Source organism: Salvelinus namaycush, chromosome 19 (genome assembly GCF_016432855.1).
Source record: "Salvelinus namaycush isolate Seneca chromosome 19, SaNama_1.0, whole genome shotgun sequence".
In the NCBI taxonomy this organism is placed as follows: domain Eukaryota; kingdom Metazoa; phylum Chordata; class Actinopteri; order Salmoniformes; family Salmonidae; genus Salvelinus; species Salvelinus namaycush.
In genome coordinates this window covers 19,410,975-19,436,423 of record NC_052325.1, presented here as the reverse complement: position 1 = coordinate 19,436,423, position 25,449 = coordinate 19,410,975, and the positions used below count along the sequence as shown (strand labels likewise).

Genomic DNA, 25,449 nt, shown 5'->3' with positions numbered 1-25,449 from the left:
CCGACCTAACCAAAATAGAGAATAAAAAGACTCTCTATGGTCAGTGCGTGACAGTACCCCCCCAAGGTGCGGACTCCGGCCGCAAAACCTGACTCTATAGGGGATGGTCCGGGTGGGTATCTAGCGTCGGTGGCGGCTTTGGTGCGGGGTGAAGTACCCACTCCGCTCGCGGATCAGCCAGCATCGGTGGCGGCTCTGGTGCGGGACCATGCCCCCGCCCAGACCACGGGTTCAGCCATGGAGCCGGGTAGAACGCCGTGCCCAGACTGGGCCTAGGCGCAGAGGAGGGCCCCGGCCATGGAGCTGGGTTGAAAGCCGCGCCCGGACTGGGCACCAGCGCCGAGGAAGGCTCCGGCCATGGAGCTGAGTTGGCCGCCGTGCCTGGACTGGGCACCGGCGCAGAGGAAGGCTCCGGCCCTGGAGCGGGACTGGACGCAGTGCCTGGACTGGACATCGGCGCCGAAGAAGGCTCCGTCCTTGGAGCGGGACTGGGCGCCTTGCTTGGACTGGGCACCGGCGCAGAGGAAGGCTCGTGCCATGGAGCGGGGCTGGACGCCGTGCCTGGACTGGGCACAGGCGCAGAAGAAGGCTCCGGCCATGGAGCGGGACTGGACGCCGTGCCTGGACTGGACGTCGGCGCAGAGGAAGGCTCCGGCCTTGGAGCTGGACTGGACGCCGTGCCCGGACTGGGCCCCGACGCAGAGGAAGGCTCCGGCCTTGGAGCGGGACTGGACGCCGTGCCTGGACTGGGCAACGGCGCAGAGGAAGGCTACGGCCTTGGAGCGGGACTGGACGCCGTGCCTGGATTGGGCACCGGCGCAGAGGGAGTTTCCTGCCCTGGAGCGGGACTGGACGCCTTGCCTGGAAGCTCCGGACCGTTGACCCTCGCTGGAGGTTCCAGAACGTTGACCGTAGCTGGAGGTTCCGGACCATAGACCGTCGCAGGAGGTTTCGGACCGTGGACCGTCGCAGGAGGTTTCGGACCATGGACCGTCGCAGGAGGTTCCGGACCGTGGACCGTCGCTGGAGGTTCCGGACCGTGGACCGTCGCAGGAGGTTTCGGACCGTGGACCGTCGCCGGAGGTTCCGGACCGTGGACCGTCGCCGGAGGTTCCGGACCGTGGACCGTCGCCGGAGGTTCCGGACCGTGGACCGTCGCTGGAAGTTCCGGACTGTGAACCGTCGCCGGACGCTCTGGACTGTGAACCGCCGCCGGAAGCTCTGGACTGTGGGCCGTCGCCGGAAGCTCTGGACTGTGGGCCGTCGCCAGAAGCTCTGGACTGTGAACCGTCGCCGGAAGCCCTGGACTGGGGACCGTCGCCGGAAGCTCTGGACTGGGGACCGTCGCCTGGTGCGTGGAGCCGGCACAGGTGGCACCGGACTGGTGACACGCACTTCAGGGCAAGTTCGAAGAGTGGGCAGAGGACGTACCGGACTGGGAAAGCGCACTGGAGGCCTGCTGCGTGGAGCCGGCACAGGTGGTACCGGACTGGTGACACACACTTCAGGGCAAGTGCGAGGAGGAGACACAGGACGTACTGGGCTGTGGAGGCGTACTGGAGGTCTGGTGTGTAGAGCTCGCACAAATTCTACCGGACGCTCCTCAGGACGAGTACGGGGTGCTGACTCAGGTGGCATCAAACTAATATCACGCTCCTTAGGGCGAATGTCTTGCATCATACACCAACACAACAACTCTCTAATTTCTCTCTCCTCCAATTTCTCCATCAACTCACTGACGGTCTCTGACTCTCTCCGTTCACTCCCCTCCAATTTCTCCATCTTCTCCCAGATTGGCTCTGGTTCACTCCTCGGCTCCGCCGACCACCCAGTGTGCCCCTCCCCAAAACATTTTTGGGGCTTTCGTTGTGGCCGCGAACCCCGGCGTTGTCGCTGTCTTCCCTTCTCTCCTTGCATCTGCTTCCAAGGAAGGCTTTCGTGTCCTCCCATTATTTCCTCCCAAGTCCAGGATATCTTCTCCTCTTGATCTCCTCCCAAGCCCAGGATACCTTCTCCTCCTGGGCACGCTGCTTGGTCCTGGTGTCATGGGATCTTCTGTCACGATCGTCGTAATAACATTCACACCAAAGCGCAGCGTGAAATTGGTTCAACATTTTATTAGAAGTGAACCGCACAAAAACAATAAAGAGCAAACGACACGTGAAGCTATGGAGTGCTCAAAGGCAACTACACATAAACAAGATCCCACAAAACACAGTGGGGAAATGGTTGCCTAAATATGATCCCCAAAAAGAGACAACGATAAACAGCTGCCTCTGATTGGGAACCATACCAGGCCAACATAGAAATAAAACAACCTAGATTACCCACCCTAGTCACACCCCGACCTAACCAAAATAGAGAATAAAAAGACTTTCTATGGTCAGGGCGTGACAACATGATTACATGAGTTTATATAAGATCACGTGTCACAAATGTTATTTGTCAGATGCGCTGAATACAACAAGTGTACACCATACAGTGAAATGATTACTTACAAACCCTTAACCAACAATGCAGTTTTAAGAAAATCCCTAAAAAAGTAAGAGATAAGAATAACAAATAATTAAAGAGCAGCCATAAATAACAATAGTGGGGCTATATACAGGGGGTACCGGTACAGAGTCAATGTGTCAATGTGCTGGGGGCACCGGTGTCGAGGTAATTATGTACATGTACGTAGAGTCAATAAAGTGACTATGCATAGATAATAACAGAGAGTAGCAGCAGCGTGGGGGGTGGGGGTCAATGCAAATAGTCTGCAAGTAGCCATTTGATTAGCTGTTTAGAAGCCTCTTGGACCAAGACTTGGCGCTCCGGTACCGCTTGCCATGTGGTAGCAGAGAGAACAGTCTATTATTAGGCTGGCTGGAATCTTTGACAATTTTTAGGGCCTTCCTCTGACACCGCCTGGTATAGAGGTCATGGATGGCAGGAAGCTTGGCCCCGGTGATGTACTGGGCCCTACGCACTACCCTCTGTAGTGCCTTGTGGTCGGAGGCCGAGCAGTTGCTATACCAGGCAGTGATGCAACCCGTCAGGATGCTCTTGATGGTGCAGCTGTAGAACCTTTTGAGGATCTGAGAACTCATGCCAAATCTTTTCAGTCTCCTGAGAGGGAATAGGTTTAGTCATGCCCTCTTCCCGACTGTCTTGTGCTTGGACCATGTTAGTTTGTTGGTGATGTGGACGCCAAGGAACTTGAAGCTCTCAACCTGCTCAACTACAGCCCCGTCGATGAGAATGGGGGCATTATCGGTCCTCCTTTTCCTGTAGTCCAAAATCATCTTCTTTGTCTTGATCACGTTGAGAGAGAGGTTGTTGTCCTTGCACCACACAGTCAGGTCTCTGACCTCCTCCCTACAGGCTGTCTCATCATTGTCGGTGATCAGGCTTACCACTGTTGTGTCATCAGCCGTGCAGTCATGAGTGAACAGGGAGTACAGGAGTGGTCTGAGCACACACCCCTGAGGGGTCTGAGCACGCACCCCTGAGGGGCCCCCGTTTTGAGGTTCAGCATGGCGGATGTGTTGCTATCTACCCTTACAACCTGACTTCCTGATGGCCTGTCAGGAAGTCAAGGATCCAGTTGCAGAGGGAGGTATTTAGTCCCAGGGTCCTTAGCTTAGTGCTGAGCTTTAAGGGCACTGGTGTTGAACACTGAGCTGTAGTCAATGAATAGCATTCTCACATAGGTGTTCCTTTTGTCCAGGTGGGAAAGGGCAGTGTGGAGTGCAATAGAGATGACATTGTCTGTGGATCTGTTGTGTGGTATGCAAATTGGAGTATGTCTAGGGTTTCTGGGATAATGGTGTTGATGTGATCCATGACCAGTCTTTCAAAGCATTTCATGGCTACAGACATGAGTGCTACAGGTCGTTAGTCATTTAGGCAGGTTACCGTAGTGTTCTTGGGCACAAGGACTATGGTGGTCTGCTTGAAACATGTTGGTATTACAGACTCAGACAGGGAGAGGTTGAAAATGTCAGTGAAGACACTTGCCAGTTGGTCAGCACATGCTCAGAGTAAACATCCTGGTAAACCATCTGGCCCAGCTTCCTTGTGAATGTTGACCTGTTTAATTTCTTTGGGGTAGGGGGCAGTATTTTCACGTCCGGATAAAAGCGTGCCCAAAGTAAACTGCCTGCTACTCAGGCCCAGAAGCTATGATATGCATATTATGAGTAGATTTGGATGAAAAACACTCTGAAGTTTCTAAAACTGTTTGAATGATGTCTGTGAGTATAACATAACTTATTTGGCAGGCGAAAACCTGAGAAAAAATCCAACCAGGAAGTGGGAAATCTGAGATTTGTAGTTTTTCAAGTCATTGCCTATCAAATATACAGTGTCTATGGGGTCATATTGCACTTCCTAAGGCTTCCACTAGATGTCAACAGTCTTTAGAACCTTGTTTGATGCTTCTACTGTGAAGGAGGGGGGAATGGGAGCTGAATGAGTCAGAGGTCTGCCAGAGTGGCATGAGCTGACCATGCGCGTTCACGTGAGAGTTAGCTTGCGTTCCATTGCAATTCTACAGACAAAGGAATTCTCCGGTTAAAACATTATTGAAGATTTATGATAAAAACATCCTAAAGATTGATTCTATATTTCGTTTAACATGTTTCTACGAACATGTTCTGAATGCTGCCATTTCACCGGATGTTGGCCAGGTGGGACGGTAGCGTCCCATCTAGCCTAGAGAGGTTAAAAAAATGGGAGGATAATAGTATTTTGTAGTTGAATTCCTCATTGTACAGTATAGAAGAATATATCACTCTGTTGCCAAAAAAAATGTATTGTTTCCCTTCAATAAAATGGATTCAAAACTACTTTCTGCACATTTCTGCTAATTTGTTAGGCTATACAAGTGCTATCTCTAGCTTAAAAAATCGTGTTTACACCTATGCAGTACCTTTAGCAATAATAATAATTAACCTCTTCTTTAGTAAATAAAACAATTACTCTAAATTGGGAGATGGGAGCTCCTTTCGATTCATATTATTATATTCCTCTTTCATTTGCAAATTATCATGACGTGACTATGAGACGTGACTGTATCTAAGGGGATTTTTATTTACCTGAGCCTGCAAGTTATCTGTCACGCCCTGACCATAGAGAGCCATTGGTGCTCTATGGTGTTTAGGTTAGAGCGTCACTAGGGGGGTGTTCTAGTCATTTTGTTTCTATGATTTGGGATTGAGTATGGTTCCCAAATAGAGGCAGCTGATTATCGTTGTCTCTAATTGGGGATCATACTTAAGGGTTCCCTGTTCTCACCTGTTTTGTGGGATAATATTTTGTGTTTGTGCATGTGCACCATGTAGTCACGTTTCGTTGTTCATGTATTGTTTTGTTTTGCCCAAGTTTCACTGTATATTAAAGATGTGGAACTCTACGTACGCTGCGGCTTGGTCCAGTTCTTACGACAATCGTGACACTAACTAAATTGAATTTGCTTGCTAGCTAACTAGCTAGTGATTGCTGTAAAGTCACAGAAATTATTTGAAAAAACAAGGTAGCTATGTAATCTAACTCAACACTTAACTACTACAAATGTACTTAAATTACAATAAATTAATGATTAACTTGCTAATTTTTTGCTGTCCAATGGCACCACAAGTGGGCATTTGATTTGGGAACTCATCACATGTGCTCTTACTGCATTACAGAAACGCTGCTAACCAAACTCAGTGCAGGGCATGCACACTGAATTACAGGGCAACTACACCCAAAACTGAAAGTTTTGTAGATTTTCCCCAGAACTCAAAAGTCATCCCCTGATGTGGGTTAATTAAGCATTGTTGCGTGCATAGAAAATCCTATTTCTTCTATTAAAAACGTGTGAAAAGATTGTGGGAAAAGCAGAGACGTTTTTGGGAAGTCCTAAACCTGGAAAAACAAAACTGAGTATTAGATGAAAATGTTTACAGGCCTTCCAATGTTTTTTTGCTGTGCATTACAGCAATTTGTGGAACGTTGAGGTCAGGTCCAATATTGGCTATGCACCCAAGAGGAAAAGAAGTTGGGCCATAGAAATGTTTTAGATTAAAACTACTTTGGGATCGGTGTCCCTTCCACAGGACAGTTGAGCTAACGTAGGCTAATGCGATTAGCTTGAGATTTAAAGTAACAAGAAAATTTCCCGGGACATAGACATATCTGATATTGGCAGAAAGCTTATATTCTTGTTAATCTAACTGCACAGTCCAATTTACAGTAGCTATTACAGTGAAAGAATACCATGCTATTGTTTGAGGAGAGTGCACAATTTTGAACATGAAAATTTATTAATTAACAAATTAGGCACATTTGGGCTGTCTTGACACAGCATTTTGAACGGAAATGCAATGGTTCATTTGATCAGTCTAAAACTTAGCACATACACTGCTGCCACCTAGTGGCCGAAATCTAAATTGCACCTTGACTGGAATAATTACATTATGGCCTTTGTCTTGCATTTCAAAGATGATGTTAAAAAAAATACAACAGAACAGTTGGTTTTTCTTTGTATTATATTTTACCAGATCTATTGTGTTATATTATCCTACATTCCTTTGACATTCCCACAAACTTCAAAGTGTTTCCTTTCAAATGGTACCAAGAATATGTATATCCTTGCTTCAGGGCCTTTGCTACAGGCAGTTAGATTTGGGGATGTAATTTTATGCGAAAATTGAAAAAAAGGGGCAGATCCTTAAGAGTTATAATATATACAATTTAGCAGACAATTTTACCTAAAGGAACTTACAGTCATGCGTGCATACATTTTTTATGTATACTGTAGGCGGTCCCAGCAATCGAACCCACGACCCTGGTGTTTGCAATGCTCTACCATGACAAGGTTATAAATTCTTTGTGAAGCCTCAATTTAATATGATTTATAAAGCCTTTATTAAGTGTTGCTTGTGCAACCATTAATTATGCACAGGTTTATGTCATATTTGACATAGTGGGTTATGTCACATTCGACATTGGTGGTTATGTCACACAGTTATACCAAATTTATGAATCCTTTATAGAGCATGACATACGGTTATAGACGATTTGTGACAAATTCATGTGGTGTTTATAAAGGCTTTATGAAGCGTTTATAAGCTGCACGTCATTTTAAAGTGATGGCATGGATGCTCTGTGATTGCCCTGTGATGTGATGTAGTACAAAATTAGGTGATGCGTCTTGCTGCCTTCACAACCTTTCTCTCTGTAATCTGTTCAGTGTTTTTGAACAAGGTCAGGGATGGTGGATTGTGGTTTACTTTGCTAAACAGAATGTAGACACAGGCATGTACACAGATGGCTATAAGCACGCATACATATGCACTAACACACACAAGCGCATATACACACTTGCACGCGCACACACACACACACACACACACACACACACACACACACACACACACACACACACACACACACACACACACATACACACACATGATAGGGAGGTTGTTGTTAGGAAGAGACACAGACGTTGTCTTTGCTCTGTGTGGGTAGAGAGATGTAAATCTGATTGTTTTTAATGTCTTTATTTTCTCATGTTGCGGTTCCGCAATTTCACGGCCCAGTGTCTTCAAGCATACTGAAAATCAATTAAAGAATCTATTGGTCTCTCTTTGTCGACATTTATAACTTAGAAAATGTCTTGATCTCAACTATAAATCAACCAAATGTTACCAACTTCTTTACCAATGGCCATTTGGGACTAGCATTGCAAATACAACTAAATTCCCTGGTTTCCCCAAATCCCGGTTGGAGGACTTCCGGAATCAGGAGAGAATAAGCAGGATTTCTGGACATCCAGGGAATTTATTGAAAGTTCCCGTAATTTTGCAACCCTTTTTGGGACGAAGCCATGGTGTGTTACTGCCCTGTTGGGCATTCAATTGACATCTTGTTTCATCTCGTTTCTCAGAAAACAAATCGATAAGAGACCCAGTCAGACGTTCAGCACCATACTGTGATGCTCTGTGGCTCCAAAATGTGTGTTCGACAGGCCTGAGTAGATCAGCGTTGGTATCAGAGTATCTCTGTGTGTGTGTATTGGGATTCAGGAAAATTGGACAACTCAGTCAGCCAAGCCATAAATAGGCACTTAAAAGATAGATCAAGCCCACAAATGCTCAATACAGCAGGTCTATTAATGCATGTAACTGAGTTTAGTGGCGGTCAGTGACATTTAAGATGAGGGAGGAAATTTTTTTAATTTCATTTTTTATAAGCATTGCCTTATTTCTATTACAGCATATTGGATGACTGTCATTCATATTCCATTCCCCCAGCTCAATGTAACATTGATTGGTGTAGGCTACTACATGATACTCAAATATTCCCAATACCTATCATGAGGTTGCTGCAACCTAGCCTATGAATTGAAGTTTACAACGTAGGTGCACAGGTCGAGAGAACATTTTGAGTAATCAAGGTGACAGTCAGTAACACTTGCACACTCTTGCCTGCATCTAGCTGATCTAGGATGTATTCATTAGCCAAAAGTTGCAAGCAATAGTTTCAATTGGACAAATTCAGGTATGTTTATCCCTGTTTCATTCCATTTGCTTCCTTTAAAGATTTTTTTTTCAACAGAATCGGCGGAATGAATACAGCCCTGATCACACACAAACACAGTTCACTTTCATAGCAGCCACATACAAACAGCATGATCATTTTGCTAGTTGTAAAATTCCTTCTCGCATCTACACACTCTCCTCCTCTCACCTTTTCCCTTCGCTTGTGGACTTCAGTGCACAACACACCAGCTGTCTGTGACCAGGTGAAAGAACCTTCATATAACTGCTAACCTCTACACACAGGCTACATTGTTTTCCCCATATTAGCTAATGTCATAGATAGTCAACATATCTACTAAAATGAAGTTCCAGTGTTGGATAGCCATAGCCAGCTAGCTAACATAGCATCCCTCTCTGTTTGAGCGGGGTGTTTGAGTAGGCTAAACTAGCTACAGTACCTGCATTCGCTAGCTAAGTGAAAGTGAAAAATAATACAACTAAATATAGCTCTCTCTCTCCCTCTCTCTTTCTCTTGCTTCTCTTACATTTTTTAAGAAATTAGCTTGTTCAAAACTGTTCAACTATTGTCTTTCTCTCTCTTTGAGTCAACTACTCACCATATGAGTAGTTATGCACTGCAGTGCTAGCTAGCTGTAGCTAATAGACAGTACTAAATTAATTATCTGATCCTTTGATTGGGTGGACAAAATGTCAGTTCATGCTGCAAGAGTTCTGATAGGTTGGAGGACGTCCTCCGGAAGTTTTCATAATTACTGTGCAAGTCTATGGAAGGGGGTGAGAACCATGATCATCCTAGATTTGTATTGAAGTCAATGTGCCCAGAGGAGGACAGAAATTAGCTATCCTCCGGCTACACGATGGTGACACCCTACAGAGTGCTGTTGAGGCTACAGTAGACCTTCATTACAAAACAGTGTGTTTTAATCAATTATTTGGTGAAATGTGATTATATTTATTATAGCTTTATCTAAAAAGGATACCTTTTTCAATGTTTCACTATTTACATTTTTATGAAATTCACTGAGGAGGATGGTCCTCCTCTGAAGAGCCTCCACTGGCGAGTTTGACGTGCCATCACGTCCATCTTACAAATAGCAAAGTGGATCACGGAAGTGTTTCTGTGACTCTTCAGAGATTACATTGTTTGGAATGCTGTAAGGTATAACCATTGTCAGAGCTGGTGCTGGTCACAATCTCTTCCTTTTCGTTTATTAGGTGTGTGTTTTCCAGAAAGGTTCAGCACTATCTTCTGCCTAGACAGTTGGGGAGTAAAACAGTTTTGGGGAGTAGTGAAATTCATAGTAATTGCTGGTAATTGAGCTAAATTGAAATCTAGGTAGTGTTTGTAGTAGGCTAAATTACATTTTCAGGAGGCTAAATTACATATTCTGTTAACTTATGACCCCAAAATGATCTGTTCTTGAAATTTGTAGTCTATGACATTTCAGATTGACATATGATTTTTTTTACGAAATAGGTTGGATGTAGTGAACTACTTTTTAGTTAAGCTACACTAAATCTACTCTTAAGAAAACCATAGTTTACTTAACTTCTTCCAGTCTGGTGTAATTGGTAGCTTGGTAAACTGTATCATATATGGACTGTTGAGAGAGACTTGTGTTTTGATCTGAGATGTAAGCTGCAGAGTATTTGTCAGGACGACTCAAATGATATGAGAGAACAACTACAGTTGAATTTTTTTTATTTACAGCCAGCTTTGAAAGCATGTCACAATGATGGTTCTGACAAGAAGGCAAGACACGTTACGTTTGACAAACTCATGTTAGGTCTATGGCATGCTGCTGCTCACCCTCGATTGCATCCTGGGTGTGAAATACAATGCAATCCCCTCTGCTGTCTGTGTGAGATATGCAGCCTCAGCGTCAAGACTTAGATCCGGGCCTGCTCCTGTAACTCTCAGACATCCTCTCTCTCTCTCTCTCCATGTTTGTGTGTCTCTCCCTCTCTGTATGTCTCTCTCTCTCTGTGTCTGGCTCTCCCTCTCAGTGTCTCTCTCTCTGTGTGTCTGGCTCTCCCTCTCAGTGTCTCTCTCTCTCCGTGTGTGTCTGTCTCTCTCTCTCTCTCTCTCCATGTTTGTGTGTCTCTCCCTCTCTGTGTCTCTCTCTCTCTCTCTCTCTCCGTGTGTGTCTGTCTCTCTCTCTCTCGCTCTCTCCGTGTTTGTGTGTCATTCCCTCTCTGTGTGTCACTCTCTCTCCATGTATGTCTGTATCTATGTCTGTGTCTGTATGAAAATATTTATTTCATTAATGTATGGGTGTTATGGTTATTTTTCATCGCATCATACAATAACTGTTCCTTTTGACACATAAACTGTGATGAACTGTGATATTCAGTAGATCACTGGCTAAAAAGGTTAATACATATACTTTCTCTCTTTACCTTGGATGTTCCAGACATTTCTTCATGAAATGGTTACAAGATGTGTAATCACCACACTGTGTGCCACTGGATATTGACAACTAATCCAATGACAATATTGTGTTACATTAATCAACAGCATGATCAAACAGATGTGGTCCCCCAGTACACAGTAACTGTTTTAAATAGTGTGTGGCAGCATTGAGGTAAATTGCTAATACTCTATCAACACACTGTTGAACAGTCTCTTGCTAATTACCTGCTATAGATCAACATTTTCAATTTATAAATGTGGAATACATTTGAGCCCCCATAATGCATTGCTCTTTAAAGTACTGTACTGTTTTTTTTTTTTTTTTAACAGATTATAAGGTATTGTATGTAGATTGATGAGGATCATTTTTTATTTAATCCATTTTAGAATAGGCTGTAATGTAACAAAATGTGTAAAATTTAAAGCTGTCTGAATACCTTCCGAAGGCACTGTATATATACAGTATATATACAGTGCCAGTCAAAAGTTTGGACACACCTACTCACTCAAGGGTTTTTCGTCATTTGTACTATTTTCTACATAGAATATTAGTGAAGACATCAAAACTATTAAATTACACATATGGAATCATGTAGTACCCAAAAAAGCATTAAACAAATCAAAATATATTTCAGATTCTTCAAAGTAGCCACCCTTTGACTTTTTATTAATTTATTTTATTTAACTAGGCAAGTCAGTTAAGAACAAACTCTTATTTACAACGACGGCCTACCAAAGAACAGTGGGTTAACTGCCTTGTTCGGTTTAGGGATTTGATTCAGCAACCTTTTGGTTACTGGGCCAACGCTGTAACCACTAGGCTACCTGCCTTGATGACAGCTTTGAACACTCTTGGCATTCTCTCAACCAGCTTCATGAGGTAGTCACCTGGAATGATTTTCCAACAGTCTTGAAGGGTGATTGTGGAGGCCAGGTCATCTAATGCAGCACTCCATCACTCTCCTTCTTGGTCAAATAGCCCTTACACAGCCTAGAGGTGTGTTTAGGGTCATTGTCCGTTGGAAAAACAAATGATAGTCCCACTAAGCGCAAACTAGATGGGATGGTGTATCGCTGCAGAATAGTGTGGTAGCCATGCTGGTTAAGTGTGCCTTAAGTGTGCCTTCCCACACCTCCTAACCATGCGTCACGGTGGGAACCACAAATGTGGATATAATCCGTTCACCTACTCTCACAAAGACAGGGTGGTTGAAAGAAAGGACAGATTTCCACCGGTCTAATGTCCATTGCTCGTGTTTCCTGGCCCAAGCAAGTCTCTTCTTCTTATTGGTGTCCTTTACTAGTGGTGTCCATGCAGCAGTTCACCCATGAAGGCCTGATTCAGTCTCCTCTAAACAGTTGATGTTGACATGTGTCTCTTACTTAAACTCTTTGAAGCATTTATTTGGGCTGCAATCTGAGGCTGGTAACTCTAATGAACTGTGGCGGTCCTCATGAATGCCAGTTTCATCATAGCACTTGATGGTTTTTGCAACTGCACTTGAAGAAACTTTCAAAGTTCTTGAAATTTTCCGCATTGACTGACCTTCATATCTTGAAGTATTTATGGACTGTCATTTCTCTCTGCTTATTTGAGCTGTTTTACCAAATCTTCTGTATACCACCCTTACCTTGTCACAACGCAACTGATTGGCTCAATAGCATTAAGAAGGAAAGAAATTCCACAAATTAACTTTTAAAAAGGCACACCTGTTAATTGAAATGCATTCCAGGTGACTACCTCAGGAGGCTGGTTGAGAGGATGCCAAGAGTGTGCAAAGCTGTCATCAAGGAATAGGGTGGCAACTCAAATATAAAATGAATTTTGATTCGTTTAACACTTTTTTAGTTGCAAAATGATTTCATTTGTGCTTTATAGTAAAAAGAAAGAAAAACCCTTGAATCAAAACTTTGTACTGGTACTGTATATACATATATACAGTTGAAGTCGGAAGTTTACATTCACTTAGGTTTGAGTCATTAAAACTCGTTTTTCAACCACGCCACAAATTTCTTGTTAACAAACTGTAGTTTTGGCAAGTCGGTTAGGACATCTACTTCGTGCATGACACAAGTAATTTTCCAACAATTGTTTACAGACAGATTATTTCACTTATAATTCACTATATCACAATTCCAGTGGGTCAGAAGTTTACATACACTAAGTTGACTATGCCTTTAAACAGCTTGGAAAATTCCAGAAATTTGAATTTCGCGCCCTGCAATAGAGCTGGATGTTGTCATAAGTGTACCGACGTCGGGACAGCCCGCCTAACAGGTTAAGCAGCTTGGAAAATTCCAGAAAATTATGTCATGGCTTTAGAAGCTTCTGATAGGCTAATTGACATCATTTGAGTCAATTGGAGGTGTACCTGTGGATGTATATCAAGGCCTCCCTTCAAACTCAGTGCCTCTTTGCTTGACAGCGTGGGAAAATCAAAAGAAATCAGCCAAAGAATTGTAGACCTCCACAAGTCTGGTTCATCCGTGGGAGCTATTTCCAAACGTCTGAAGGTACCACGTTCATCTGTACAAACAATAGCACCCAAGTATGAACACCATGGGACCACGCAGCCGTCATACCGCTCAGGAAGGAGACGTGTTCTGTCTCCTAGAGATTAACGTACGTTGGTGCAAAAAGTGCAAATCAATCCCAGAACAACAGCAAAGGACCTTGTGAAGATGCTATTGGAAACAGGTACAAAAGTATCTATATCCACAGTAAAACGAGTCTTATATCGACATAACCTGAAAGGCCGCTTAGCAAGGAAGAAGCCACTTCTCCAAAACCGTCATAAAAAAGCCAGACTATGGTTTGCAACTGCACATGGGGACAAAGATCGTACTTTTTGGGGAAATGTTCTCTGGTCTGATAAAACAAAAATAGAACTGTTTGGCCATAATGACCATCGTTATGTTTGGAGGAAAAAGGGGGAGGCCTGCAAGCCGAAGAACACCATCCCAACTGTGAAGCACGACGGTGGCAGCATCATGTTGTGGGGGTGCTTTGCTGCAGGAGGGACTGGGGCACTTCACAAAAGAGATGGCATCATGAGGTAGGAAAATTATGTGGATACATTGAAGCAACATCTCAAGACAGCAGTCAGGAAGTTAAAGCTTGGTCGCAAATGGGTCTTGCAAATGGACAATGACCCCAAGCATACTTCCAAAGTTGTGGCAAAATGGCCTGTTGAGGACAGAGGGCGCTGTTTTCACTTTGGGGGAAAATCGTGCCCAATTTAACCTGTTTGGGGTGCAGCCCGACACCGGTACACTTATGACAACATCCAGCTAGAATTGAGTACGAGGCCGTTTGAAATGGGCACGATTTAACTGGCTACTCAATACTGCCCCTTGCAGCCATAACAGGTAAAACGGCCTCGTACTCAATTCTTGCTCGTACAATATGCATATTATTATTACTATTGGATAGAAAACACTCTCTAGTTTCTAAAACCGGTTGAATTATATCTGTGAGTAAAACAGAACTCCTTTTGCAGCAAACTTCCTGACAGGAAGTGGAAAATCTGAAATCGATGCACTGTTCTAGGGCCTGCCTATTAATGTCTTTGATATTTATTAGTATAGATGCACTTCATACGTCTTCCACTAGATGTCGACAGGCAGTGAGAGAAGAAATGGAGTGTGTAACTTGATCTGGGGTCGAATAATAGCTTTCGGCATGACGTGTCACCAGTTTCCTGTTTTCTGGAGAGCGCGTGAAGGGACCTGGATTTGCCTTCTGATAAGCTGTCGTTATGGACGACTAATATCTCCGGCTTTGATTTTATTTTATACATGTGACAATATCATCGTAAAGTATGTTTTTTCAATATAGTTTTATTAGATTATTGAAATTTATTCGGGACGTTAGGCGTGTTGCGTTGTGTGCCTTTGTTCAGGAAGGAGAGCTTAGCGCCACTTTGCTAGCTTTCCGTGCTAATTGACTGGAGAAGAGGACATTCTAAATCCAAACAACGATTGTTCCCGACAAAGGACCCCTTGTACAACATTCTGATGAAAGATCATCAAAAGTAGGACCCATTTTATGATGCTATTTCATATATCTGTCGAACTTGTTGTACTAGTCGTTTGCGCCCAGATTTTGGGTACTCTCTCGCTATACCTAAGCTGGATGTCGTAATGAAGTTATTTTTAGAATTCTAACACGGCGATTGCATTAAGGACAACAATGTCAAGGTATTTGTCCTGACCTCAATCTTTTAGAAAATGTGTGGGCAGAACAGATAAAGCGTGTTAGAGCAAAGAGGCCTACAAACTTGACTCAGTTACACCAGCTCTGTCAGGAGGAACGGGCCAAAATTCACCCAACTTATTGTGGGAAGCTTGTGGAAGGCTTCCCGAAACGTTTGACCCAAGTTAAACAATTTAAAGGCAATGCTACCAAATACGAATTGAGTGTATGTACACTTCTGACCCACTGGGAATGTGATGAAATAAATAAAAGCTGAAATAAATCATTCTCTACTATTATTCTGAAATTTCACATTCTTCAAATAAATTGGTGATCCTAACTGACATAAGACATGGTATTTTTACTCTAATTAAAAGTCAGGAATTGTGAAAAACTGTGTTTAAATGTATTTGGCTAAGGTGTATGTAAACTTCCGACTTCAACTGTACTGTGCTTTCGGAACGTATTCAGACCACTTGAAATGTTCCACATTTTGTTACATTACAGCCTATTCTAAAATTGAATCTACATACAATACCCTATAAGTTTAGCTAAAAATTGTAATAAAAACTGAAATACCTTATTTACATAAGTATTCAGACCCTTGAGCTGAGGTGCATCCTATTTCTATTGATCATCCTTGAGGTGTTTCTTCAACTTGATTGGAGTCCACCTGTGGTAAATTCAATTGACTGGACATGATTTGGAAAAGCACACACCTGTCTATATAAGGTTCCACATTTTACATTGCATGTCATAGCAAAACCAAAGGAAGGATTTGTCCGTAGAGCTCCGAGACAGGATTGTGTTGAGGCACAGATCTGGGGAAGAGTACCCAAAACTTTCTGCAGCATTGAAGGTCCCCAAGAACACAGTGGCCTCCATAATTCTTAAATGAAAGAAGTTTGGAACCACCAAGACTCTTCCTAGAGCTGGCCGACCGGCCAAACTGAGCAATCGGGGGAGAAGGGCCTTGGTCAGGAATGTGACCAAGAACCCGGTGGTCACTCTGACAGAGCTCTAGAGTTCCTCTGTGGAGGAAAACCATCCACAAGAAAAACCATCTCTGCAGAACTCCACCAATCAGGCCTTTATGGTACAGTGGCCAGATGTAAGCCACACCTTAGTAAAAGGCACATGACAGCCCCCCTGGCTTCTGCCAAATGGCACCTAAAGACTCTCAGACAATGAGAAACAAGATTCTCTGGTTTGATGAAACCAAGATTGAACTCTTTGGCCTGAATACCAAGCGTCACATCTGGAGGAAACCTGGCACCATCCCTACGGTGAAGCATGGTGGTGGCAGCATCATGCTGTGGGGGTGTTTTTCAGTTGCAGGGACTGGGAGACTAGTCAGGATCGTGGCAAAGATGAACGGAGCAAAATACAGAGAGATCCTTGATGAAAACTTGCTCCAGAGTGCTCAGGACCTCAGACTGGGGGTGAAGGTTCACCTTCCAACAGGACAACAACCCTAAGCACACAGTCAAGACAATGCAGGAGTGGCTTCGGGACAAGTCTCTGAATGTCTTTGAGTGGCCCAGCTAGAGCCTGGCTGGACTTGAAACCGATCGAACATCTCTGGAGAGACCTGAAAATAATAAAATAAAATTTGATTTGATTTGAAAATAGCTGTGCAGCAACGCTCCTCATCAAACCTGACAGAGCTTGAGAAGATCTGCAGAGAAGAATGGGAGGAACTCCCCAAATACAGGTGTGCCAAGCTTGTAGCGTCATACCCAAGAAGACTTGAGGCTGTAATCGCTGCCAAAGGTGCTCCAGGAAAGTACTGAGTAAAGGGTCTGAATACTTATGTAAATGTGATTTTTACATTTATTTATGTTTTATAAATTAGCAAACATTTCTAAAAAACGTTTTGTACTTTGTCATTATGGGTTATTATGTGTAGATTGATGAGGGGGAAAAAACAATGTCATTCATTTTAGAATAAAGCTGTAACGTAACAAAATGTGGAGAAAAGTAAAGGCTCTGAATAATTTCCGAAGGCACTGTATAACTACAGTAGATAACTGTACATTTCCAGCAGTTTGTTACTTTGTTAGTATACGCCCACTGAAAAAAATATATTGTGGCTATATTGTGTATACCGGCGTATAGCCCCCACTACACCACTGTGCACAAGTAATTTCACATCTTTGCTTTCCTTCTATCCCCTACAGAATATCAAGCCACAACATCATCAGTGACCTTAACGTAGGTGTGAAGAGGCACTCACTTAAACCTGAGGTCATGCAGTCTCTCTTTTGAAAGAGTCCATCTGAGGTTAATGATAACCGTTTGTGTGGCAAAATAATTTAGCTTGATGATGTGGGAAAAAGTGAAAAAATGGGTTAGAGACTAGATGCTGAATACTAGGAAGAGAGGTGGCCTTGTGGTTTGGAGCTGTTTTTTTAATGAGTGGTTTTGTAATACAATTCTGTTTTCATTTTTACATGGTTTTTAGGGACAGTAGTTCCTATATATCAGCGATAATTCTCGTTTCTTTAAACTTTTACTGTGATTGAAGTTATCTTCTCCCAGACTATTTTTTGAGAGAGAGAGAGAGAGGGAGAGAGAGTGTGTGTGTAAGAGAGAGAGATGTGATGGTGGTTGGGGGCTTGTAACGGTTTCCCCTCCACTTCAAACACCACCATGAACAGTGGAAACTTCCCCTACACTAACATCACTCTCAGGGTGGGTGTCTACTGTCAGACTCCTACAAATCAAGATCCAGGAGCTACTGTGAAAAATAAACACTGAGGTTAACACTTTCCAGCAGGGCAAATGTTATCTTGCAGCAAAAAAAAGAAGAAGAAGAATTTTTTTGTTCTAATTCTATATATATATATTACATTTCATATATGTTTCTGACAGTTTAGTATCCTACTTTCCAACTAAATGTTTCTGAAAAAATAATCCAAAACATATTTTAATTAATACCAATGTTCAGGACACAATCGATATATCACACTGCATTACAAATGATATATGCACATACGATTGGTAACTGACTAATTCCTTAATTTTAATTCATGTTATGTATTATATTAATCCATATAGTTAATAAACATTGAGAAACATATATTAGCATTTATAATGGCTTAAATATGTATATTTATTAGGGGATTCATTATGATAATTTCTTAATATCAAAAGTTCTGTTTAATATAAATGAAATGTTGAATATGTATTTTATTGGGTTACGTATATATTTTGCTGTGACAAAAGTGTGTCGTTATGGCTAAAGGTTCTTCACATGACCTTATTTTCATTACCAGTAAGTAAGGTGTCATATCACATCTGGAGAACTTTTGGTCATCAAATCTAAAGAGTGAAACATCTAACCACTTATTGGAAGTGACTAAGATGACCTAAAGTTTTCATCTGTGACACAAGAACAACACAAAACATGAAAACATATTTTGAATGTCACATCTCTCTCACGTTTCTTTTTTAGTTTATTTTCACTGTGATTGTACAGCAGCTTTAAGAGCATGCATTGACAACCGTACCTCTTGAATACTGTGCTGTACTTCAGGAGATCATTTCAGACAAGTCTCGTCTTTGCCACAGGAGGGAGCAGAAGAGGAGAATAATGAATCTACAGTACAATGCAGAGCTTCTTGCTTATACCACTTCTGACAAGACATTATTAGAATAGATAACCAATAAGATATATAATGCATTCGTGTTTGTTTCCATGTTTTTAATGAATTAGAACTCTTAATGGCCCAAAACAATGGCCCAAATGCAGGCAAATGTGGCATCAAAAATATGTGCAAACAATTGGACTCCCATAATAATAGTTATTAGTAGTATTAATAGTAATAATAATTTGTTTATAATATGTGTTCATGTATGTATCTTTTATATTTTTATTCATACTTAATTTCCCATTGCTTAGTAATACAATTAATATTTTTATGAGTGCTGTATCTACCGTAGCCTAATTAATAAGCACTATTAGCTTTATTATTACTATGATCCTTTTATCATTTATTTATTATCATCCTAATTTATCATATTCAATCATTGTTTTCACCATTTACTCAAAATAAAAATGCCTTACTGTTATTTTAAGCTTTGTGTCAATGTGTTAAATAAAAAAGCAACAGGCTGTGAAGTACTGTAATCGATTGCCGAGCACCTACAGCACAGACGGCCAGAGAGAGAGATCAGTGTATCTGTGTTAGACCAGGTTCCCAGAACAGACACTCGGCGGCTCGTCTGCTCTGCTTTCGAAGATGGAGGAAGTATCGGGGGATTAACTGTTGTTGCCTGCGGAACTACTGTATTACATTACATTGTATTCCAAGCAAGACATTCCAATGGGTGAACATGTGTAGTTCTTACCTCACAGCATAGGTGATGGGAATATTTAATCTCCTGCGATTATAAGGTAACGAAATAAAGGAAACAAATAGCGATGATTATATATTTATTTAGCCTACAAGGATGACAGTTTGTCTGCTATGATGATGATCTAAAATATGTCCGTGGATAAACGCTCAACATCCGACCATTGATCCAGATTCCAGACAATGCACATCGTACTGCAATCTACACAGACACGGAATTCAGCGAGACAGGTGCATCTCACTAATAAAAATCAGACGGCTCTGGACTGCACAATGATCGGATACCTGTTGATGCAGCAGTGGGGGCTTCTGCAAAGTCTTTCTATGACATGATTCGAAATGCTTTTAACCCAAACTGCAGTGTCAAGAGAGATAATCTCGTATTTTATGTAATTGAATTAGGCTATAGAGACAGAATGGGCACAATAGTTGAGGAGACGTTCTGTCTGTTGAAATATCTTTCTACCTGCACCTGCATGTGAATGACAGGTTACTATGAGACAGAATGGACTATCAGTCTGTCATATCTCTCTTGGACTGCCCACTGATACACTCACTCTTAGTCCTCATCCAATACCTTTTGGATAACGATGCTTATCCGATTCCTTAGAATCCCTCGGCCAAAAATAGGCTGCTCCCTACTCCTTTTATTTGGCTAATTCCATAGGAACCGGTGGATCCAGTTATATTCTACGCTTTCTTTCTTTCTTTCTTTGTTCCTTTGTTTCTTTCATTTAGTCTAAAAGCAAGTTATATCTTCCCCGACCTCATTGTTGCTGTAATAAATACAAAATCCAGTAATACACAGTCTATAACTGTTGAAGTACCCATATTTTGGCTAATCAAGGTGTACTTCATAGAATATTATAGAAGGGAAGGTGCGTGCGGGCTGAGGTGAAAAAGTTGACGGGCTAGTTCAGCACAGAGGAAGTAACTACCAACGCTACTTATTGAGGAGTGTGCTGCCATGTTCCTAAACTTTATTCAGTTTGTATGCAGGACAGGACAGTGGTATATTCAACTGAAGTTTTTCTTTTTAAAAAGAGGAGAGTAGACCCTACCTTATTATTATTAATTGTCTATCAAATACATATTAGACAACTGGGGATTTTAATTTGTATTTTAGAACGAGGTGCGACTTCCACTGACGAAGATCACTGACTTGCACAGGGGAGACACCGAAAGGTAATATTCAATTGAACATTTTGTCAATTTATCAAGTCTGGTTATCAGAACCATACAAATTATTATGCATTTAAAATTATTAGGCTACCATTCCTACGCGAATACTTTGCGTACTAACTTTGTAATACATTTATAATAACTTAACAGCATTGTTTTTACCTAGTCGCATTAGATGAACTTTTAACTTCAAAGGTCCTCATTCTGCTTACTCTTTCTGAGCGATTGATCGATAAATTGACAGGGCTACCCATTCGATTGCTCAAATCATACAATAACAGGTTGCGGCTGATTCTGTCAACATCTGGCTTGATTTCGATCATGTAATGAAAAGAATCAACCCATATATTGTTTAAAACTGAAGGGAGATCTTGGACTGTCAGATAAGCCAACACACGTGCACGACTGAGCGTCTAGAGACAGGTGTCCACAGCGGAGGCGCGGATTGTTGGTGCAAATTCTTATGGGCTTTCCGTTTATTGCTGACGAAGCACTTATAATCTCAATTGTCAAACGTATAAAATAAAATATATTGACTGAATGTAATAACTTGTATACTTAGGCTGCTAAGCGCTCTAAAGTTTAGAGTATTAACAACTATTTTGTATGTATTTATTTATTTGAATAGCCTAGTCTACCACATATGACTTTTAATTCAGCATAGAGTTTTTACTATTCTTCCATAGAACATACTCTTAAAAAACAGACATAGTTTCTCTCCTAGTCTTAGGTTTAAAAAAATATTTGCATTGTAATTGGTTTCCCAATTATTGAAGTTTCAATTCTGAAGGAAAATGTAGCCAAAGTGCATGACATTTTTTATTGACGTGTGATTATTATTGTATGTAGAGAAACGTGGCCATCATACACAAGACATTTGCCAAAATGTTGACATCTGTATGCTAGTTCACAGTAGAAAATGTTTCGCTTGGTCTGTCCTCAAGATTGGGCCTTAATGCGGTTATATTTTTACACCTGAAATATGAGTATATTGTCCTCGTGTGAGTCATACAGTGCCCTACAAAAGTATTCATACCCCTTGACTTATTCAGCATTTTGTTGTGTTACAGCCATAATTCAAAATGGATTACCTAGATTTTTTTGTTCTCACCCATCTACAAACAATACTTCACAAGAACAAACTGAAAACATGTTTTTAGGAATTTTTGAAAATGTATTGAAAATTAAATACAAAAATATTTCATTTATATAACTATTCACTTCCCTCAGTCAATACATATTAGAATCACCTTTGGAAGCGATTACAGCGGTGAGTATTTCAGGGTAAGTCTCTAAGAGCTTTGCATACCTAGATTGTACAGTATTTGCTCATTGCTAGAAAGCCATTTTCAAGTATTGCCATACATTTTCAATCAGATTTAACTCAAAACTACCTAGGCCACTCAGGAACATTCAACGTTGTCTTGGTAAGCAACTCTAGTGTATATTTGGCCTTGCGTTTTAAGTTATTGTCCTGCTGAAGGTGAATTTGTCTTCCAGTGTCTATTGGAAAGCAGACAGAAACAGGTTTTCCTCTAGGAATGGCTGTGCTTAGCTCTATTTCGTTTATTTTTGTATCCCACCCCAAAAAAACTCCCTATAACATGATATAGCCACCACCATGCCTGAAAATATGAAGAGTGGTACTCTGTGATGTGTTGAGTTGGATTTGCCCCAAACATAAGACTTTGTATTCAGGACATGAAGTTCATTTCTTTGCCACATTTTTCTCCAGTTTTACTTTAGTGCCTAATTGAAAATCTGTTTTGGAATATTTTTTATTCTGTACAGGCTTCCTTCTTTTCACTCTGTCATTTAGGTTAGTATTGTGTAGTAACTACAATGTTGTTGATCCATCCTCAGTTTTCTTATATCACAGCCATTAAACTTTGTAACTGTTTTAAAGTCACCATTGGCCTCATTGTGAAATCCCTGAGCAGTTTCTATCCTCTCTGGCAACTGAGTTCGGAAAGATGCCTGTATCTTTGTAGTGACTGGGTCTGTTGATACACCATCCAAAGTGGAATTAATAATTTCACCATGCTCAAAGGGATATTCAATGTCTGGTTTTTATGTCCTTCTTTGCAAGGCATTGAAAAACCTCCTCCGTTTTTGTGGTTGAATCTATGTTTGAAATTCACTGCTCGACTGAGGGACCTTACAGATAATTGTATGTGTTAGATGAGGTAGTCATTAAAAAATTATGTTAAGCACTATTATTGCACACAGAGTGAGTCCATGCAACTTATTATGTGACTTGTTAAGCACATTTTTTCTCCTGAACCTATTTAAGATTGCCATCACAGTTGGATTGAATACATATTGACTCAAGACATTTCAGCTTTTCGTTTTTCGTACATTTGTAAAAATGTCGAAGAACATTATTTCACTTTAAAATGATGGGGTATTCTATGTAGGCCAGTGACAAAACATTTGAATTTAATACATTTTAAATTCAGGCTGTAACACAACAAGATGTCGGAAAAGTCAAGGGGTGTGAATACTTTCTGAAGGTACAACTCTTATTTAATCTCAGGTGACCTGACCAGACATAACAAAAAGATCTAGGAAAGCAGAGAGAGTAAACCTGGAACGGATAGGTTTATTACCCTGACTGTCCAATTTAGCAGTGACATTTGACTGCAGAAAAGGACATATTCAGTATATCAGAAGTTCAGCATTATTACACACACACACACGCACGCACGCACGCACGCACGCACGCACGCACGCACGCACGCACACACACACACACACACACACACACACACACACACACACACACACACACACACACACACACACACACACACACACACACACACACACACACACACACACACACACACACACACACGCTCTCTCATGTCTATTCGTGTCTATTCGAGACACACGCACGCACAATGAACATACGCTGACACTTACAAAACATTAGGAATACCTTCCTAATAATGAATTGCACCCTATTTTGCTCTTAGAAAAGTCTCAATTCATCAGGGCATGGACTCTACAAGGTGACGGAAGCATTCCGCAGCGATGCTGGCTCATGTTGACTCCAATGCTTCCCACAGTTGTGTCAAGTTGGCTGGACGTCCTTTGGGTGGTGGACCATTCTTGATACACACGGAAACTGTTGAGTGTGAAAAACCCAGCAGCATTGCAGTTCTTGACACACTCAAACCGGTGCACCTGGCACATACAACAATACCCCATTCAGAGGCACTTAAATATTTGATCTTGCCCATTCACCCCCTGAATGGCAAACATACACAATCCATGTCTCAATTGTCTCAAGGCTTAAAAATCTCCTCCCCTTCATCTACACTGATTGAAATGGATTTAACAAGTGACATCAATAAGGGATCATAGCTTTCACCTGGATTCACCTGGTCAGTATATGTAATGGAAACAGCAGGTGTTCCTAATGTTTTGTACACTGAGTGTAATTATCTTGTGTGTTACACATCAATAGTATACAATCTCACCTGAACCTCCAACAGATAATACATGTATACAAAATGTCACCCTCATCGCAGACATGAGGTTGGCCAGTGGTGGTTTGCACCTTATTACTGTTCTCTCAGACATATTTCATTTGAGTTTAAGGCCTTTTTTTCAGAGGGTCTGAAACTACTAGAACTGGGAACATTTGTGTTCTGACTCTATGTACATTTTTAACCCATACTATAGTTTTAGCTTGATATATTTGTTACTTCTCTAATAGTGCAACTTTCTCTGAACCACTGCATTCTATTCAGAGGCTAAAACGTTACAATCCACCAGCACTTCAGCAGCCACATGCTGGGAAGTTGAACCATAGACTTTTATGTTGCAGGGATGCTAGATTAAAGTATTTCGGAACCTTCGAAAGCCAAAACTAAAACACGTGCATCTTTGTCTTCATATTTAACTCTGTATAATGTTTGTACATTCTCAAATGTTATCAGTAATACATTTTATTTATTTATTTTCACTCAACTTTCATTGTGATATATTTGTTAAATATTAATCATGCCTGTTTCAAAATCAATGTATCCTCTAATTCAGCATTTCTAAATATTTATAATCATTCATAATGGCTCATTCATTAAATCTATGACAAAGTGTTACATAAAATAATGTACAAATAAATCACTCCAACCAAACAGTCTAATCTGTTATATTCCATTAGGATTTAGAAGAGGTTAGAAGGAGAGTAAGCACTGTGGTACAGCTGGAGTGCTCTAACTTACTGTTTCTTTTTGATACCTACAGCTCTCCCCCAACTATGGAAACAGAGGCAACTGATGTATACTCTGCAAGTAGGTCAACTTTTCAATCACGCTCTAACCAAAATGATATTGACATATCATAACTCTTAAAAGTCTTTAAAAGGTTTGTGACATCGTTTTTTAAGTTGTGGATGCTGCATTCGCCATTTTATGTTGTTAAAAAAGAAAAATGTTTTATGGTGATTCTAACCAATTTTCCACATTTTGAGGCCGTTTTGTCATTCTTTTGGATATAATCCAACTGGAACTAGTATTTAGTCCAGTCTCCTCTTTCATTTCTGGTTGTTTCTGAGAGTTATTGATTCCTATAGTGGTTTTATGCTAAAGCAATCAGACATTTGAGGATGCCATGATGTTGTGATGTTTTGCACAGCTGAGTTATGGTCAAAGGTATGGGGCATGGCTGAGGCCACACTATTTTTTAACAAATACAGTTGACTCTCATACCAATATGGAAGTGTACACAAGGATAGGTGAACGTGTTCCACGCAGCTGA

General features: G+C 41.4%; 1 protein-coding gene across 1 annotated transcript in view; it reads left to right on the top strand.

Moving 5' to 3' along the window:
• The window catches only part of LOC120063927 (zinc finger protein Helios-like), a 68,038-nt gene that overhangs the window by 20,300 nt on the left and 22,289 nt on the right, over positions 1-25,449 (top strand). The window contains exon 3 of the mRNA XM_039014237.1: positions 178-247. Coding sequence (XP_038870165.1) covers positions 178-247 — 70 coding nt within the window. The remainder of the gene's footprint in view (positions 1-177; positions 248-25,449) is intronic.